General features: G+C 36.5%; 1 protein-coding gene across 1 annotated transcript; it reads left to right on the top strand.

The window, feature by feature from the left end:
* The first annotated feature begins 666 nt into the window (after positions 1-666).
* LOC116142787 (glycine-rich protein 23-like) lies at positions 667-2,711 on the top strand. The gene is made up of 3 exons (XM_031428230.1): positions 667-736; positions 2,239-2,424; positions 2,578-2,711. Exons 1-3 carry the CDS (start codon positions 667-669, stop codon positions 2,709-2,711), a joined length of 390 nt encoding a protein of 129 aa, XP_031284090.1.
* The last annotated feature ends 17,721 nt before the right edge of the window (positions 2,712-20,432 follow it).

The following is a 20,432-nucleotide window of genomic DNA, read 5'->3' as shown; positions in this document are numbered from 1 at the left end:
CAACATCTTCTCCCTCGTTTGCATGCTTATGACCAACTGAAGTTCTGTCGCCTGGTGTTGTTGGTCGAAAATCATCTTTGTATCCTGCAGCTGATCGAATCACCCAAACTGATGATAGAATTATAAAATCATCTTTGTATGCTGCAGCCGAATCATCAAAATTGATACGCTCTGATCATCGAATTCAACATCTTCTCCCTGGTTTGCATGTTTATGACCAACTCCAGGTCCGTTACTGGTGTTTTTGGTCGAAATCGTCTTTGTATCCTGCAGTTGATCGAATCACCCAAACTGATGATAGAATTATATTGCCACACTCAACTAGGGATATTATCAACAGTAGATAGGGTGTGTTCAGTAGAAAGAATTGCATGGGTCTGGCAATTAATTAATTAATTAAAGCAAGAAGAATAACACATTTGTTCATAGATGCATCCATCATCAACAACAACAACAAACGTGTTATTCTTCTTGCTTTAATCGCCAGACCCATGCAATTCTTTCCGCTCAACAGACCCTAGTGTTGACGGTGGAAATTTCCTCCATCTTTTGAGAAGGTCACGAATAACTTAAACCATAGAATTATAAGAGCACACTCAAACAACGAGGGAGGTAAGCTAGCTACATATAGAAGGAGGTAGAATCCATTAAAGTTGGGAATAATTAATGAAAATAGGCAAAGTTGGGAGGCACCGCCACCACCCAAATGCACCAAAAGGACAGATTCTCAGAGAAAGTAACTTTATCTACCTTCCTAAGCGTAATTACTTGCTGCTGAAGGAAGAGATCATCTCTAAAGTGGTAATAATAAATAATTTTTCTTCAATTGTTAAACATAGCCTTATGTGAACATGAAATACGACGTTGCATTAGTGGGATATGATGTGGACTTCAATTAAAAAAATTGTCCAAGTTGCTTATTGTTTAATTAAAATTAAGAAAATTGCCTATTTTAAGTTTTTAACACTAGCCAGTAGTACTTTTTCTTAAAATATTATGGTAGACTAATGATGGTAATAGTTGATGTTAAAATATTACGATAACAATTTTTAGAGTTAAATTAACCGAACCCAAGGTGGGCCACCGCCCTCTTGGGATTTAAAAAAAAAAATGTCTTATAACATTGAGGCTCATAGAGTTTTATATAATTACAATTAACCCTTACAATAATTAAACACAAAAACATATTAAATGAAAACTTACCTAATCTAACAATTAAGTCTAAAAACAAATTAAATGAAGTTGTATGTTATAAATAAGGCCCATCGTATACAATTTGAATTACCCAATCCAATAATTAAACCAAAATTCCAAATAAATGAAATTTTAGATTATAAATAAATAAAACACATTTGATTCAAACTTAATAAATTAAGGTTTTGATATAGGAAAAATTCTTTATTACCTCACAAATCATATTGTACTTAATTTCTTTAATTTAATTTACCTTTAAAAAATTAAGATTTTTTATGGGTTTCCTTACATTAGTATGCATGAATTCTTTTATTTGCTTTACCATATACATATTAGGAAAATTATGATTGTATTGAACACAAAACATTATCAATAAATATTATAGTTTTAATAGTTATCATTATGAAACAAAAAATTAAAGTATATTATTTTATAATTGGCCGAACGACATGCACCTACCCATAGTTTGTTGTAAAGACAATTTGGTACCCAAAAGGTTTGAAAATGACAAACAGCTACTTTTCGTCAAAATCTGTTAATAAATTCCGCCTGAAGAAGGATAATGTGGTAATTTTCCATTCAATTAAAAAAGAGGCCAATTTCCTGTCTTTTCTTCTTTCTTTTTCGCTGCACTATAATGAACAATGCTTCAATGTCTTTGTCTCCGCCACTTACCACCTTCTAATGAAACTCCATCTTTGACTCTCTATTTCCAATCTTCTTTCTTTCTCTCTAAAGATTTCGCCTTTCCAAGTTTTGGAGAGAGAGTAAAGGGTCCTTGAGTTTTTTTTTTTAAGGAAGGTTGATCACACTTCACGCCCATTTAACCAACCATGTCTGATTTAGCTAAAGAAGCCTAGAGAAAATATCTTATACAACTCCAACTACACCTACTAAGGACCAAGGTTTTATTCCATTCTTGATCCTCATCAATACCCTTTTTCTTTGGGGGGGGGGGGGGGGGGGGGGGGGGGGGGGGGGGGGTGGAGGGAGGAGGAGAAGTAGTTGGTGTTTGTGGTGGAGGTGAAGCTTTTGGTGGATTAGATGGTGGTGATGGAGATGAATTTGATGGTGGAGGAGGAATTGTCGGTGGATTGGCCACTGGTGGTGGTGGAGGGGAATTTGTTAGTAGAGGTGAACTCCTTGGTGGATTAGATACTGGCGATGGTGGTGGTCTAGATGAACTGGTTGGTGGATTAGAAACAGGTGGAGATGATGGTGGTGATGTAGGTTAATTGGATTGTTGAGGAGGAGGGGGAGAAGGTGTAGATGTCAATGGGGGTGGAGATGTATTTTGAGGAGGTGGTGGTGAGACAGGTGGCTATGCAGGAGGTGATGGAGTAGAAGGTGTGAAGGGGTTAGGTTGATTTGCACTGGGCTCAGAAGGTGAGGAGGTTGTAGGAGGTGGAGAAGATGGATGTGATGATGGGGGTGGACTGGTGTTAGATGGTGGTGCACGGAGGGTGATAGAGGTGGCACAGCAGTGGGAGATGAATTTGGAGGTGCCACGACAGTAAAGAAAAATATTTGAAGAAAAGAAAAAGAAATAAGAAAAGAGACGAAAGTGGTCTCTTGTTCGACTGATTGCAAAATTATCATATTGTCCTTCTTCAAACGGAATTCACTAACAAATTCTAACGAAAAGTGGCTGTTTGTTATTTTCAAACCTTTTGGGTATCCAATTGTCTTTATAACAAACTATGGGTGGGTGCATGTCGTTCGGCCTTTTTTAATTTCGCTAACCTCACTAGAATTCCTAGTCCGGCACTGACAGAGATTTGAAAGCACAGAAATCTCTTTAGTCTCTGTTAAAACATACTCAATTTTCAGTTTCATTAGCTTCTTGTTAGAATTTTAATATTCATTTTCTTCATGGATACACTTTTGTGACGGTAATAGATGGATCATATGCCACTTTAAGTTTTGTATATAAAATATTTTTGATGTTACATTATTTTTCCCAAAGTTATAACTTTCATATTATTATATGCATAGAGTTGTTAGGGGCTCTAGAAAAAGAAACTTTATTAGAGATTAATTTATATTATATGTATAGAACAATATTTCATTATAAATGAAGACTTAGGGGTGAAGTAATTGAAGTGGAAAACCACAAAAAATGACATTTGTTTACAATAAACATTTAATTTCAAATTTCAAATTGTTAAAGTATGTTGCATATATACGCATTACAGAATTTATAAAGGGTTTTTTCCGGTCCTCTAAGGTTTAATTAAGTTATTGAAAACCTAAGGGTTTCAGAAATAAGAAAAAACCCTCAAACCAAGATGTTGGTATGAACACTGCCCATATCCCACCATCAATCTTCTACAACACAAAAACATTGTTTTAGGTGTAGTTTGGGATTGGTTGTAGCTTGTTTTATAATCACTTATGGATCAACTTCTGATAGAATTTATATGCAATGTTTGTTTTACTTTACTTTAAAATTATGTTTGGTTTTAGGAGACGAAATATAACCAATATAAAAGGACCAAAAAAAAAAAAAACATTTTTAAATAATTTTTTTCATTATTAAAACATATTAAAATATTGTTTTAATCTACTATTCCCTACTATTTCTTAATTTTTTTTTTTTTTTAAAAAAAGGAGCATCTGGTTTGAGCTTGTTTCAATTTGTTTAAGAACAAAGAAGATGGAGATGAGAGACAAGTGTTAATGGTGGACTTATGAGACAAATCACACCAAACCATCGCATCTATTATTTTCCTTCTCTTCACTTGCCTAGAAATAATGGAGATTATTTTTTATTTAGTTTAGTTGATAAATATTGTGTAAATACTTTTTTTCTAACCTTCAACCGTTTAATTTAATAGAAATTCCGTAAGGGGGCGTTTGGTTCAAGAAATGTTGGATTACTGGGAATATTGGATTACTGAAAAAATAGATTACCTTGAAGATTACTGTGAATCTTTAGGAAAATGTGTTTGGTTAATTGATGGGTATGTTATATTAATATGTTTAGTTAGGAGAAATAAATTGATGGGTATATTATTTAAATTATTGAATTATCCTCTAATTAAATATTATTATTATTTGGATTACTATAACCCCCCTACATTTAAAAACATGGCAAAAACAACCCCATAACAAAAGTTTAGAAAATCAACAAAACACCTCCTACCAACCTAGCCACTGTAGGCCGCCAGCAACCTAATGGTGCACGGAAGGCTGAAAATGGCCGTTTGTGCGTCGATATGGCCATTTTCGACTAGATATTTGGTCGAAAATGGCCAAATCTGGTCATTGACGGCCAGATTGATTACAGATTTGGCCGTCAACGGCCAGATCAACGGATTTGGCCTTTGATGGCCAGATATGGCCATTTCCAGCTAGATATCTGGCCGAAAATGGCCATATCGACGCACGACGACCATTTTCGGCCTTCCATGCACCATTTCGGAGGCGGTTGGCTGAGGCGGTGGTTACCGACGGCAGGAGGCTGGGGGTGGTGGCTTGGATGGGCTGTAATTTGTTTTGAAATTGTAATTTTGTCCAAAAAATTAATTAATTGGGGGTGAAATAGTAAAAGTCATATTTATGTAAATAAATTTAAAAATAAGGGCATTATTGTCCTAAAATTTTATTAATAAGGGATAAAATTATAACAAAAAAAGATAACTCTGGTAAGTATAGAATACTAAGAAAATGGAAGTAATTAGATTACCTTAACCACTATTGGTATTTGAAGATTACCGGTATCTTATATTACTTGACAACCAAACATGGTAATCAAATAATATAAGATGACTTAACCCCAATAATCTCAAATACCCCCTAAACAAACGGCCCCTAAGGGTAGTGTAACGATAAGTTATTTAAAAAACCATCGGGGTATTTTTTATTAAACTAAAGCAATAATTTTTTTTTTTTTTAATATTGGGAGATAACAGGGGAAGGCCACACATCAGAGAAAATAATTTCAAGTGGTTGAGAGGAGATAACAGTAGATGTGAGAAAGGTATTTATGGCTTTTATTGCAATGACAAGCATTACACAAAAATCAGAGATTAGAGAGGAAGACAATTCTAACTGATAATGTGAAACAATATGTTTTAAAATGGGAAATGCAGGATGGCCTAATCTATGATGCCACTCAGATGAAGAAGTTTTGACACTAGAAAAGGCTACTAATAGAGATGTTGGGGAAGAGGGAACGGCATTCATACACCCCACTTCGTGTGACCTTCAAAAAGATTGCCCCCGTGCGAAGTTCCTTCACATGAAAGAGGATGGTAAGAATTAATAGAGACATTGTTTGATGTACAAATTGAGAAATGGAAATTAGATCTTTTTCATGCTAGGGACACACAAAACATTGTCTAATTTAAATGAGTGTTAGAGTGGTAAAAGATGTAGAACCAGTGTGAGTTATAGGAGACTCGATCCATCGCTAATCATAATGTCATCTAAACCATTGTAAGGTGTGTGGAGAGAGAGATTGCTCAGGTCAGCAGTGACATGATGAGAAGCACCACTGTCCAGTAGCCATTGCGGAGTGGTAGGAGTAGTGTTGGCTGCAAAATGAGCTCGAGGTTGCCATGGTGTCATAGTGTTTCACTGGTGCACAGGAGTTGTATGGGTGATTTGGCACCAAGCAAAAAGAGGGACATCTCTTGGCAGTGTGCCCCTGTAGTCCACATATGGCAATAACCAAGATAAGGTCGGAGGGAGGTCGTTGGCTACGAGCGAGTTTTGTCCAGGTTGGAAATGCGGGGGAGCGATTGGGATTGGGTGAAGGACGCCAACCTATACTGTTGTTACCAGAATGTGTTGATGGACGCCAATTGTTGTTGGTGTTACCATAGTTGAAAGAGGGACACCAACCTGTAGTGTTACGATTTGCAGGATTGCTGAGGCTGGGAAATGAGAGGGTTCAGATTTTGTACCTTGAAGAGACGCTCAAAATTTAGAAGCTTTCGTGGAGCTCATCAAACGTGATCATGGTATCGCGGCTTGAACTGCACGTATAAGCTCTTATAGTCACCCCAAGACCATCAAGAATTTTGTCTGTGAGGTCATCTCATCCATTGGTGCCCCAAGAATAGCAAGTTCATCAGCCCGACACTTCACCAATTGAAGAAACTTGTAACAGTTTGAGACCCTTTGGTTAGATTTTTAATTGATCTCTTACTGCTTGATGCGCCCTCGAGATGGCTGGCATATGTGTTTGCTAGGATCAACCAAGCTTCTGCTGATGTTTCGGCTTTAGCAATGAAGGGATAAGTGTGGGAGAAAGAGATCACAACTAAAGCATTAAGAATCAGTTGGTCTTGTCTAATCCAAGTAGTGCGAGTAGGATTTGGTACAGTGGTGTCGTTGAGTGATAGTGGAGGGTGGACAAGGTTTGGATCCATCTATATCCTAAGAGGTCATAGCCGACAAAGAGAGTGTGGAATTGAGTTTCCAGGAAATGTAATTGGTTGTGGTGAGTTTGAGTAGGGCTTGGGTAGCGACATTGATGAGAGAGAGATGTATTTGGTTCATTTGTGTTTTGAATAACAGGTGGAGAGTTGGAATTTTGGTTGTTGTCATGGTACTGTGGCTGGAAAGAGAACGCAACAATTAAATGCTCTAATACCAATAATAAATGAGAGAACAAAGGAACAGAGGAGAGGAAATATGCCACACGGCTTTCATTAAGGTAGCAAATATATAAATACACAAGATTGTAACAGATTGGAAACTTATCACTAAAGATAAGTGTACATCTATAACTTAAAATACAAATTCAAGATTGTAACAGATTGGAAACTTATCACTAAAGATAAGTGTACATCTGCAACTTAAAATACAAATTCAAAAATTAAACAAACAGAAGCAGTACAACTCTCTAATATTAGGGTTGTACCATGCTCGTGGAGCTTGTTTAAGCCCATAAATTGCTTTCCGAAGCTTGCAAACATGAGTTGGATTATCTAAATCAACAAAGCCTGGAGGTTGGGACATATAAACATCGTCAGAGAGATGACCTTGCAAAAAGGCATTGTTTACATCCAGTTGTCGTAGAGACCAACCATGACTCACAGCAAGGCTAAGAACTAAACGGACTGTAGTAGGCTTCACCACAGGACTAAAAGTGTCATGGTAGTCAATTCCTGGGTGTTGATGAAAGCCTTTCGCAACCAAGCGTGCTTTGTGCCTGTCAATAGAACCATCAGAGTGACGTTTAGTTCTAAAAATCCACTTACATCCAACTATATTGTGACTAGAATCTGACGGGCTCCCATGTCCCATTTTGAACAAGAGCATCATATTCTTCAGACATGGCCTGACGCAATTTTGGATCTTTGAGGGCTTGGGTCACAGTGGTTGGTTCTACATCACAAGGGTGAGAGAGTTGTGTGGAGAGATTAAGTTTCTCGATTGGCTTTCGAATGTTGTTTTTGGCTCTAGTTGTCATTGAATGTATGGGTGGTGGTCGTGAAGTTGTGTTATGGACAGTGATAGATGTGTTTGGTTGGGTGTCGGATGAAAGCATAGAGGTGGGTGGTTGGTTGGATAGGAGACTCATGTGGTATGTGTAGGGTTGTGCTGGTAGTAGGGAGCAAAGCATCACATGAGGGTTGTCCTTGAGGTTGAACTGCAGATGGTGTGTTGAATGTCCCGGTGGAAGCTTGGTTGGTTGGAACTGTGATGATGGGAGGAATCCATGTGGAGACAGTGTCAGGTAGTGGACGGACAGATTGCATGGATAAAGTAAGAGAGGGGAAGACAGACTTAACAAATTTGACATGACGAGAGACATACATTCTAGATGTGGGAGGATGATAGCACAGATAAGCACTTTGAGTAAGAGAATAGCCTAGAAAAATACAAGGCTTCGAACGAGACTCAAGTTTGTGAGAGGAATAAGGACGTAACCATGGGTAGCACAAACAACCAAAAATCCTAAGTTTAGAGTAGTTTGGGGGAGAGCCAAAAATTTTTTCATACGGAGATGATAGATTTAGTGTAGGAGTGGGCATACGATTTATTAGGTAAACAGCAGCGGCAAAGGCATGAGTCCAAAACGTTGACGGAAGTGATGCATGAGAGAGGAGAGTGAGACCTGTTTCGATAATGTGACGATGACGTCTTTCAGAGTACCCATTGTGTTCAAGAGTGTGTGGTGGAGTAGTAAGGTGAGTGATCCCATTGGTAGCAAGAAAAGGTTTAAGAGCCAAGTATTCACCACCATTATCAGAGTAAAGTGTATGAATTTTATTTTGAAAGTGTGTTTCCACAATGGCTTTAAATCTGATAAACATGTCTTTAACTTCAGATTTCTGTTGAAGGGGATAAAACCAAATGTATTTAGTGAAGTGATCAACAAATATGACATAATATTTAAAACCATCATGGAGATAACAGGGAAGTCCACACATCAGAGAAAATAATTTCAAGTGGTTGAGAGGAGAGAACAGTAGATGTAGAGAAAGGTAATTTATGGCTTTTTGCAATGCAAGCATTACACAAAAAATCAGAGATTAGAGAGGAAGACAATTCTAACTGATATGTGAAACAATATGTTTAAAATGGGAAATGCAGGATGGCCTAATCTATGATGCCACTCAGATGAAAGTTTGACACTAGAAAAGGTACTAATAGAGATGTTGGGGAAAGGGAACCGGCCATTCATACACCCCATCCTTCGTGTGACCCTTCAAAAAGATTGCCCCGTGCGAAGTTCCTTCACATGAAAGAGGATGGTAAGAATTCAATAGAGACATTGTTTGATGTACAAAATTGAGAAATGGAAATTAGATCTTTTTCATGCTAGGGACACACAAAACATTGTCTAATTTAAATGATGTGTTATGAGTGGTAAAAGATGTGAACCAGTGTGAGTTATAGGAAGACTCGATCCATCGCTAATCATATGCATCTAAACCATTGTAAGTGTGTGGAGAGAGAATTGCTCAGGTCAGCAGTGACATGATGAGAAGCACCACTGTCCAGTAGCCATGCGGAGTGGTAGGAGTAGTGTTGGCTGCAAAATGAGCTCGAGGTTGCCATGGTGTCATAGTGTTGTTCACTGGTGCAACAGGAGTGTATTGGGTTGATTTGGCACCAAGCAAAAAGAGGGACATCTTGGCAGTGTGCCCCTGTAGTCCACATTCTGGCATAACCAAGATAAGGTCGAGAGGGAGGTCGTTGGCTACGAGAGAGTTTTGTCCAGGTTAGAAATGCGGGGGAGCGATTGTTGGTATTGGGTGAAGGACGCCAACCTATACTGTTGTTACCAGAATGTGTTGATGGACGCCCATTGTTGTTGGTGTACCATAGTTGAAAGAGGGACACCAACCTGTAGTGTTACGATTGCAGATTTGCTGAGGCTGGGAAATGAGAGGTTCAGATTTTGTACCTTGAAGAGACGCTTCAAAATTTAGAAGCTTTTCGTGGCTCATCAAACGTGATCATGGTATCGCGGGCTTGAACTGCACGTATAGCTTTTTAGTCATCCCCAAGACCATCAAGAATTTTGTCGTGAGGTCATCTTCATCCATTGGTGCCCCAAGAATAGCAAGTTCATCAGCCCGACACTTCACCAATTGAAGAAACTCTGTAACGTTTGAGACCCTTTGGTTAGATTTTAATTTGATTCTTTACCTGCTTGATGCGCCCTCGAGATGGCTTGGCATATGTGTTTGCTAGGATCAACCAAGCTTCTGCTGATGTTTCGGCTTTAGCAATGAACGGGATAAGTGTGGGAGAAAGAGATCCAACTAAAGCATTAAGAATCAGTTGGTCTTGTCTAATCCAAGTAGTGGAGTAGGATTTGGTACAGTGTGTGTCGTTTGAGTGATAGTGGAGGGTGGACAAGGTTTGGATCCATCTATATATCCTAAGAGGTCATAGCCGACAAAGAGAGTGTGGAATTGAAGTTTCCAGGAAATGTAATTGGTTGTGGTGAGTTTGAGTAGGGCTTGGGTAGCGACATTGATGGAGATGAGAGATGTATTTGGTTCATTTGTGTTTTGAATAACAGGTGGAGGGTTGGAATTATTGGTTGTTGTCATGGTACTAGTGGCTGGAGAAGAGAACAGCAACAATTAAATGCTCTAATACCATATAATAAATGAGAGAAACAAAGGAACAGAGGAGAGGAATATGCCACACGGCTTCTCATTAAGGTAGCAAAATATAAATAACACAGATTGTAACAGATTGGAAACTTATCACTAAAGATAAGTGTACTCTATAACTTAAAATACAAATTCAAGATTGTAACAGATTGGAAACTTATCACTAAAGATAAGTGTACATCTGCAACTTAAAATACAAATTCAAAAATTAAACAAACAGAAGCAGTTACAACTCTCTAATATTAGGTTTAGTTGGGATTGGTTGTAGCTTGTTTTATAATCACTTATGGATCAACTTCTGATAGAATTTATATGCAATGTTTGTTTTACTTTACTTTAAAATTATGTTTGGTTTTAGGAGACGAAATATAACCAATATAAAAGGACCAAAAAAAAAAAAAACATTTTTAAATAATTTTTTTCATTATTAAAACATATTAAAATATTGTTTTAATCTACTATTCCCTACTATTTCTTAATTTTTTTTTTTTTTTAAAAAAAGGAGCATCTGGTTTGAGCTTGTTTCAATTTGTTTAAGAACAAAGAAGATGGAGATGAGAGACAAGTGTTAATGGTGGACTTATGAGACAAATCACACCAAACCATCGCATCTATTATTTTCCTTCTCTTCACTTGCCTAGAAATAATGGAGATTATTTTTTATTTAGTTTAGTTGATAAATATTGTGTAAATACTTTTTTTCTAACCTTCAACCGTTTAATTTAATAGAAATTCTGTAAGGGGGCGTTTGGTTCAAGAAATGTTGGATTACTGGGAATATTGGATTACTGAAAAAATAGATTACCTTGAAGATTACTGTGAATCTTTAGGAAAATGTGTTTGGTTAATTGATGGGTATGTTATATTAATATGTTTAGTTAGGAGAAATAAATTGATGGGTATATTATTTAAATTATTGAATTATCCTCTAATTAAATATTATTATTATTTGGATTACTATAACCCCCCTACATTTAAAAACATGGCAAAAACAACCCCATAACAAAAGTTTAGAAAATCAACAAAACACCTCCTACCAACCTAGCCACTGTAGGCCGCCAGCAACCTAATGGTGCACGGAAGGCTGAAAATGGCCGTTTGTGCGTCGATATGGCCATTTTCGACTAGATATTTGGTCGAAAATGGCCAAATCTGGTCATTGACGGCCAGATTGATTACAGATTTGGCCGTCAACGGCCAGATCAACGGATTTGGCCTTTGATGGCCAGATATGGCCATTTCCAGCTAGATATCTGGCCGAAAATGGCCATATCGACGCACGACGACCATTTTCGGCCTTCCATGCACCATTTCGGAGGCGGTTGGCTGAGGCGGTGGTTACCGACGGCAGGAGGCTGGGGGTGGTGGCTTGGATGGGCTGTAATTTGTTTTGAAATTGTAATTTTGTCCAAAAAATTAATTAATTGGGGGTGAAATAGTAAAAGTCATATTTATGTAAATAAATTTAAAAATAAGGGCATTATTGTCCTAAAATTTTATTAATAAGGGATAAAATTATAACAAAAAAAGATAACTCTGGTAAGTATAGAATACTAAGAAAATGGAAGTAATTAGATTACCTTAACCACTATTGGTATTTGAAGATTACCGGTATCTTATATTACTTGACAACCAAACATGGTAATCAAATAATATAAGATGACTTAACCCCAATAATCTCAAATACCCCCTAAACAAACGGCCCCTAAGGGTAGTGTAACGATAAGTTATTTAAAAAACCATCGGGGTATTTTTTATTAAACTAAAGCAATAATTTTTTTTTTTTAATATTTCTATTTATAAATGATAACATTTGATGACTTAATTTCTCTTTTGAAGAGGAAGTTCCATATTTGGCGAACAATATATCTCTAGTCTTGTGAGTGAGATATAAATATATTTTCGCTTCATAATTAGATTCAATTATTTTTATTTCCCATTTCAGAATACCATTTTTTATGAAGCAAAATTTTAAACAATGACTACAAAAGTAGCTAGCTTCTTATTAGAAGTGATTAATTTCTAAAATAATGTGCATGGTATATATCAAAGTGTGAGTCCACTTGACGATGCTTTAATCCCTGAAGAAAAAACCATCCATAAGGGAAGATTATATGATGGGTGATGATAGTAGCCCAAGTGATAAAAAATTGATAAATTTTACCCTATTTGCAAATTCAATTAATTAGCTATCTCCAAATAAAAGTGCTTTTACACCCACATAATATTTGTTATATCCAGTCTAACAAATATTATTACAATTAATAACTAGTAACAATAATCCTAGTTAATTAATTGGAAAAGGAAAACACATAGATTCAGTTATCAGGAAAAATTCATACCTGGATTTCAATCGTCTTGAATAAAACCTGTTTCTTGTTTCGAGTTTAACAATATACAGTAATCAAGAGATTGAGAGAATTTTTACAAACTGAAAATATTATTGATTTTCCCCTCCTTTGTAATGTACAAATGCTTCTCCTTATATAGAGAAGGCTTCCGGAATTCAAAGTAATTGAATCCGTAAAAGAAAAACATAATTATTACAACTTAGAAATTAGAAAAAGTAAAAATAAAGATAAAGTAAAGTAAATTTTACTTTTGCCTAATTCTAAGCTAAAGCGACATATCATCTATCCTAAATTGACAGATAATGACACTGGGGTCTACATGTCTCCCACGTGTCTTACAAGACAAATTTTTACAGATAACACATCAACATCTAAAGCTTCTTTAAATCCGAGTCGTCGAATTCTGTCGGCAAAATCTTGAATGTTCACGTGTTACTCCGCTGTTTGGTACACGTCGCGTCTACGTGTTGGACGTTTAATGGTTGTCCAAATCTCCATCCTCTTGGATATCTGATTTATCCTTGAAGTTATCAACTTCAACAAAATCAAGAAAATCCTTCAGAGATTAATCCTCTTGGGTTTCTTGGTCGTGGGCTAAGACCAACCGAAGAAGATCAATAGTTCCTTCCATTAAGGCCTGTTTTGATAGATGGGTTGATTCAAACCCTTCTAAAAACGTTTTCAACTGGGCCTGATTATGAGAAAACAGAGTATCCTGGACCAATGCATACCTGTCTGGTATTACTACCACAATTCCGTTTTGAATATGGACAGTAGCATTTGCTTTTATAAGCTCTTCCAGTTTAGATTTTACCAGTAACATCTTCGCAATGTGTAACCTGGTCCAATCTTCCTCTTCTTTCTTCTGAATTTCTTCTAGTGCATAAGAACCCATTTTTATCTCACTGTTTAACATAATGCGATACCATGGTTCTCCTACAAGAAATTCTCATATCTGCACAGTTTGAACATTAATGTTCTCTTGCAATGAGGAAGTGATCATGCAAGTGAAGGTGTCGACTTTCCGATTCAAAACACAGAGCGTCTGTTTAACCGCGTCTGGTAGATTCGGGTCCACCATTGCTTCCTGTACATCAATTTGCATTGTATCGATCCATCCTTTAGTCAAAAGATCTCGACAGAAACCTTTTCTAAAGTTTTTCCATGGAACGAACAATTCCATAGTGCCATTAGGATAAACTGATAATCCTTGAACCAAATCCGTCAAGTCAATTTTTCCCAATTTTACTATTAACTCATTCAAATTCTCAAGTTTGAGTTTTATCATGTCAAACTTATGACATTTCCTCATGACCTCAAGTTTTTGAATTCCTGCTTCATAGAGTTGAGAAGTTCCCCGAAACTCCTCGTCCTCATAGAGCAGTCTGTCAGCTTCCAGCCATGCTAACCTCTTTGCTAGCTTTTGTAAACTCCTCTGTAGCTGTACTTCTCCTTGTCTTGTCGCCAACGCGATCCTAATTTGGGTTTCCAGATTCTCCCAGAGAGCTTGACTAGCCGAAGTTAACCGTATTCCTTCTGGAAAGCTAAACCTCTCACAAATATCTGCGTCAATAAACCGCTTCTTTTGTGGAGTAGTTGGAGTCACCACGCTTGCAGCGCCTGACGATCCTTCCTCAGAAACCTTCGTCTTTAACAGTGGACAAGTAGCCCATTCATGTCCGTCTTGTTTACAAGACTAGCAAATTATTGCCTTTTTCTGAGTTTTTTCCTTCTTAGGAGTAACCTCCCTTTCAGAAGTAGAAACCTTCGTAGAAGTTTCACCCTTCAATTTTTGAAATTTTGGGTTTCTTCTTTCCGAAGTATCAGAATCATAGTCATGATTCTTTCCTTCCTTAACCTGCTGTATCGCAGTAACCTACTTATCCGCAGTAACCTGCCTAGAAGAAGAAGCTCCCTGCTGATCCGTAGTTTTCTCCTTTTTAGCAGTAGCCTTTGAAGTAGAAGTGACCTTCAAAGGACAATTCCTTCTCAAGTGTCCTCGTTGCTTACACTTGGAGCATGAGAAGTGATTTCCAGTTTCCTTCTTGTCTGCCATTATCCTGCAATTCTTCTGCAAAATGTCTGGACAAAAAGTCAGCAACAAAGTTAGATTTACCAGAAATATATTCAAATTTGATTCTATAATTTGCAAACCAAATCTGCCATCTGATTAGTCTAGCTTTGTCATCCTTTAAAGACAGTTTCATAAAAGTTTTTAAATATTTAGAGTCTGTCCTTAAAGTAAATTCCTGACTGATCACGAACAATCGAAATCGGTCAATACATTCTTTCGCTGCTAAAACTTCCTTCTCATGAACAAGATAGTTTATTTCAGCAGGAGAGAATTTTCCTGACGCATATCGAACAATCCGTTCAATATTATCAGTACCCTTAGCCTTAAGCACACCTCCCCAATACAAGTGAGATGCATCACTTTCAATAATGAGTTTATCCTCATCTTCCGGGAGTGTTAATGGTTTTAATTGCTTTGTCAAGGCCTTGGTCCGCTTAACACAATTAGTGTCTTCAGGTGTCCAAACCCAGGGCACTTTATCACTAACTTTAAGCGTCAAACCATTAATTACATTAGCGAGATTAGGAACATACTCGCGCATGTAATTGGCTAATCCAAGAAATTGCTGTAACATGTGCTTATCCTCTAGCAAATCTGGAAAATCCAGCAACTTCTTCGAGATATGTTCTTGGAGTTGAATTCCTCCTTCACCTATCTCAACGCCTAAGAACTTTACCTTGTTCTTAGCCCATTCTATCTTTCTTTCAGATAGAATCATTCCATTATCAAGGAACCTTTTGCTCACAAGTCTAAGATGATTTACATGTTCTTCTACAGTTTTACTAAAAACTAGAACATCATCAATATAGACTACACAAAAGTTAGATAAATCTCCAAAGACTTTATCCATTTTCCTCTGGAATATTGATAGTGCCTGCTTAAGCCCAAAAGGCAGAACCATCCATTCAAACAATCCTTTCGGATAGGTGAAAGCCGTCAAAGGAATGCTTGACTCCTCCATTCTGATATGCCAAAAACCTGACTTCAGATCAAATTTAGAGAAGATTTTTCCAAATCTAGCTTTATTCAAACAAGCTGATTTGTTTGGTATCTTATAAGCATCGTCAATGGTTTTCTCATTTAACTGCCTATAATCGATAACCATCCGCGCTTTACCTCTTAACTGCTCAGCTCTATTCATAACCATGAATGTTGGCGAAGAGTGTGGACTTTTACTTGCGCGTATTAATTGCTTTTCCAGCAACTCTAGTATCTGCTTATTGAATTCCTCCTCTGCATCAGGAGTATAAGGAAACGATTTGGTCTTAATCATATCATCTTCCCCTTTTAATTCAAGTGAAGCATATATACCGTTCCTTTCCCATAACTTCAATGGTTGATCATCAAAGCATGGAGAAAGTTCCTCTTTGAAGGATTTTAAAAGTTCCTCAATCCTTAAAGAGTTCTGTTGGCTTTTGTCTTCTACCTTCAAGATTTTTTCTTTATGTGTGAATTCATCCGTGCTCTCAGGGCATGCACCAGAGGGATCCTCCTCCTGCAATATACCCCGTGCGATCCGGTGTTTATGATGACTAGGATACAATCTTTGAAAGAAAACATTACAAGCCTCATCCACTTCTTCTGCATCAGAAGGTTTCAACCACCAATTCCTTGTTTCCAAAACCTAGAAAACAATGTGATCTTCTTCTTGCCTTAGTTTCACTGGTCTAAAACCGTTTCTCACCTTTGAAACTTCAGGCTTAGCAAGAATAGGGATTTGTGACCTCCAAGGATAATATGGTCGTTATCCTGAGTGAATGGTCTAACTTCTGCCTGACCTCGCAGAAAGCTATTCCCGAGAATAAAATCTACCTCTAAGTAATCCACTACTAGGACTTCTCTTAGAGTGAATTTTTTCTCGTTTAACAGTACAACCACGTTTTCCACCACATCCGTGATCATACTTTGACCTCCATCTGCAACCGTATTTAGGATAGGTTTTTCCAACGGTTTCCACAGCTCCTGAGGAAAACATTGCTTCCTTGCAATACATTTGGTTGCTCCTGTGTCTACAAGAATATCCAGAGTGAATTCCTCATATTCTGGAAAACACAGTGTCGCACGTATGCATGTGTCAATAGTCCCCTGAACTATTGCATGACAATGCATTTCATGACTCATCATCATTTTCGTGCTTGGAGTATCTTCTTCATATACTGGAATTTGCACAGATTTATACCCAACAATTCTCCTGCTACCACTACTTGTGTCACTAGCAGTGTCATCTGTGTCCAATATATTTTTCCTTGATAGAGTAGGTTGAACCTCTTTATTTCGCTCTAGAGACACCGATTTTCTAGGCGTAGGAAGAGTAACCTCAACCTCATTATCAAGTTCCTGGATCTGAATTCCTCGATTTGGGTTTAATTCCACCACGCTGGGCTGTGTAGAATATTCCAAAACCCATCGTTTCGGCCACATAAGAGCCTTAGCATTGACTACCGTAGGTCGAATTGGAAGTACAGAATCCTGTCCCGGGCCATGAACCTCAGTATCTGCACAGGAGTTCATTCGTATAGGATTCACAGAATTTATCAACCGATAAATCAGCCTATACTGAATTGCTATTCCATCATTAGAAGCCATCAAGTCTTCTAGTCCTGAAGTATGAATTCGAAGAACCATAATCCGTTTGAGATTTGGATCCGTGAGACTAACCATATATCCTGGTTTAACAGTCCCATAGGCATCCCCCAAAGCTAAGTTAGCGTGAAAACCGCCAACAAGAGCTTTTCCAAACGTAAGCCATCGTCTGTCCAGTAAAGCAACCTGAACAGGTACATTCATTCCTCCACGGAATAGTCCCTGCACACAAATTAATTAGCTAATTATTTAATCAGATATAGAGTACAAAGACAACTTAATTCTCTTTGTCATGTGCTAGGCTGTAGTGCACCAGGTTAGGTTATGTTTTTTAAATGGCTATATATAAACTAAAGTAATCGTGCTTAAGGTATTTGTTCTATAGTGACTAATACTGGTCGACAAAGATCTACTACCATGGTTTGACACCAACTGTCCACAATAGTTATATTTTTCTATTGTATATCGTCTAGATATAGTTTCATTGCATGTATACATATAAAGTGTCATGGAAGGTTGATACGAATAATACTAGAGATGAAAAAGAAGAGAAAAATTCATTATGTTAATGTTTATAATCAATGATGTAGTGGATATTGTTTTCAGCCCGTACCATAAAAATTTGTAGATCAAATACTAGTAAACGGAAATTAATTAGTTTAATTTTCAACTAATTAATAATGTTTGGCTACTTATCACTCCGCAGTTTAGGTCTAAATTAATTATTTGTGGTTGAATTGAAACTAAAGAAATTTTATAAGGTGGAAATCTTCTGATCTTGCATCATAGTCTCTTAATTATTAATTTCTTGCAAATAGATTATTTATTCGTGGTATTATTATTATAGACTTGAAAGTCATTAGTGAAGAGTGAGGATCCCTTGAAAACTATTGGGGTCCAAGGACAATTAAATTAATATCGTGTATATATATGTGTGGTTAGAAGTTTTTGTGCAGAGGGGAGAGTTAAACAAGACACATATACTTTGGAATATAAAGAGATAATAAGAAACCACAAATTGCATTGCCTTATTGAGCACAAGTATATAGTTTTTACAAACATATATACGTAGTATAGATGACAAATACTATGAAAAGCATATGCTTTTTACAAACATATATAGGTAGTATAGATGACAAATACAATGAAAAGTATATGCTTTTAACATAGGTAGTATAGATGACAAATACTATGAGAAGTAGCCCTAGCTGTGACCCGGAACAGTAGGTCTGCCATTGACATCTTGTCCTGGCGGTGTCATGTTCAAAAGTGCAGATTCATCGATTGCCACACTTGGAGATACATTAGCATCTGCAAGGATGGTGTTCTCATCACCATGTGATAAGTTTCTTCTTTCTGGCTCAGCAAGCTTCCTTGTTTCCTTTTCAAGGATTTTATTGTAAGCTTGAAGCTTTCGACAATCATTTTTTGTCACTAACTTTAAATCTCTTTCCTCAATACATTGAATTTCTTGAAATAAAATTAACACAAGGATAAGACAAACAGATGTTAACTTAATTTGAGCCATAGAGATCAGAGAAACCTCAGGTAGAAATAATTAAGCAACTTGCAAGACAGAGAAGAAAACTTACACCAACAATTGCTTCAAACACAATAGGCTCTCCTTCCTTGGGTATTTACAGCATATAAGATTGACAACATGAGTGGCCTAATTAAGTTTTCAATTTAAATAACAATCATATATATATTTATACATATCTTCAAAAAGCATATATTCAAAGCATTCAAAAAAGGAACCTACTCAAAATAACAATCACATATTCAAAGCATTCAAAAAGGGTGATAGATATGAAGTTGGCTCTTCGAGGCTTAGGAACCCCAGCCAGAGCAAAACAGCGTCCTCTAAATAACAAGCATATATTCAAAAAGGGAACCAACTCCAAATAACAATCATACATTGAAAGCATTCAAAAGGGGAACCTATTTCAAATAACAATCATACATTGAAAGCCTCCAAAATGGGTGATAGATATGAAGTTGATAAGTTTACGGCTTTTTTTTTTTGTCAAATGGAAAGACAGCTGCTTTCCTTATTAATTTGTTTTAAGTTCATAATACTATTTAATCCCATCGTCTTTATTTATTTTTTCTGTCAAATTTCAGTCGCCATTTTTCCTTTTTGATCAAATTTGAGTTTGCTTTGCTTAGGAAATATGTTGTCTCTAAATTCTTATTAGTATTTTTATCTCAATTAACTTCAAATTTCATGAAAACAAAGAAAATAAAAGACTTCATATGACATATCAATTAGCACTTTTATCGTTTTTCTTTATTTTTTGATATGAGCAGCACTACACTTACACATACAACCCTAATGTAGCAGTTCGTAGTAAGTTATGTGTGTTCAAATGTAAACTGATTAATCGCGAGTTGTCACCTTAAGATTGTATAAAAAAGTTGTATGAAGAAATTGTAAATGTAGTTTTATTGTTTTGGTAAACCTGATAATTTAATTAAAAAAAAGTAAGGATTACCGGCCTATAAAAACTCCCCTTTAGACACACGACCTTGGACATACCCAAGGGACAAGGCTATACAAAAGGCTAAACAAAGCCTAAGGACACAGAGTCCAGAACAAAGGAAACTCAGAAAACACTAGTCCCTACTGTTTATACAAAAGGAGCCTGCAAAAGCCATACAAAAAACAAGGCTCTAGCTTCTCGTCCCTCAAAGAAAAAAACAAAAAAACAAAAAACAAACTACTAACAAAGAACCTTTAATAATTTCCAGCACCTAACAGCCGGCTCATAACCACTTTCCCTTGAAGAATCATTAGCCAATGAGCGTGCCTTACAAAACAATTTACATATGTGAAAACATCAACCGTGTAGGAATATAAAATAATTTTTAAAATAACAATAGCAAGATACGGACTCAAGCTAACATAAGACAGAGATTTATTATTTCAATAATACTAGATGTACAAACAAATCATACAAAGATTTGTGTATAAACTGATGTGGCACAAATTGAATGAAATAATGAATACAAAAAGTCAAAGTCTTCATATTCATTTTTTCATTCATTTTATGCCACATCAATTTATACATAAATCTTTATAAGATTTGTTTGTATATATAACATTACTCTTATTATTTTATTCTCTCTTAAAATATAAAT

The sequence above is a fragment of the Pistacia vera genome, unplaced genomic scaffold (assembly GCF_008641045.1).
Source record: "Pistacia vera cultivar Batoury unplaced genomic scaffold, PisVer_v2 Contig1006, whole genome shotgun sequence".
Classification (NCBI taxonomy): domain Eukaryota; kingdom Viridiplantae; phylum Streptophyta; class Magnoliopsida; order Sapindales; family Anacardiaceae; genus Pistacia; species Pistacia vera.
Note: the sequence above shows the minus strand (reverse complement) of the source record. Positions and strands in the feature narration are given on the sequence as shown.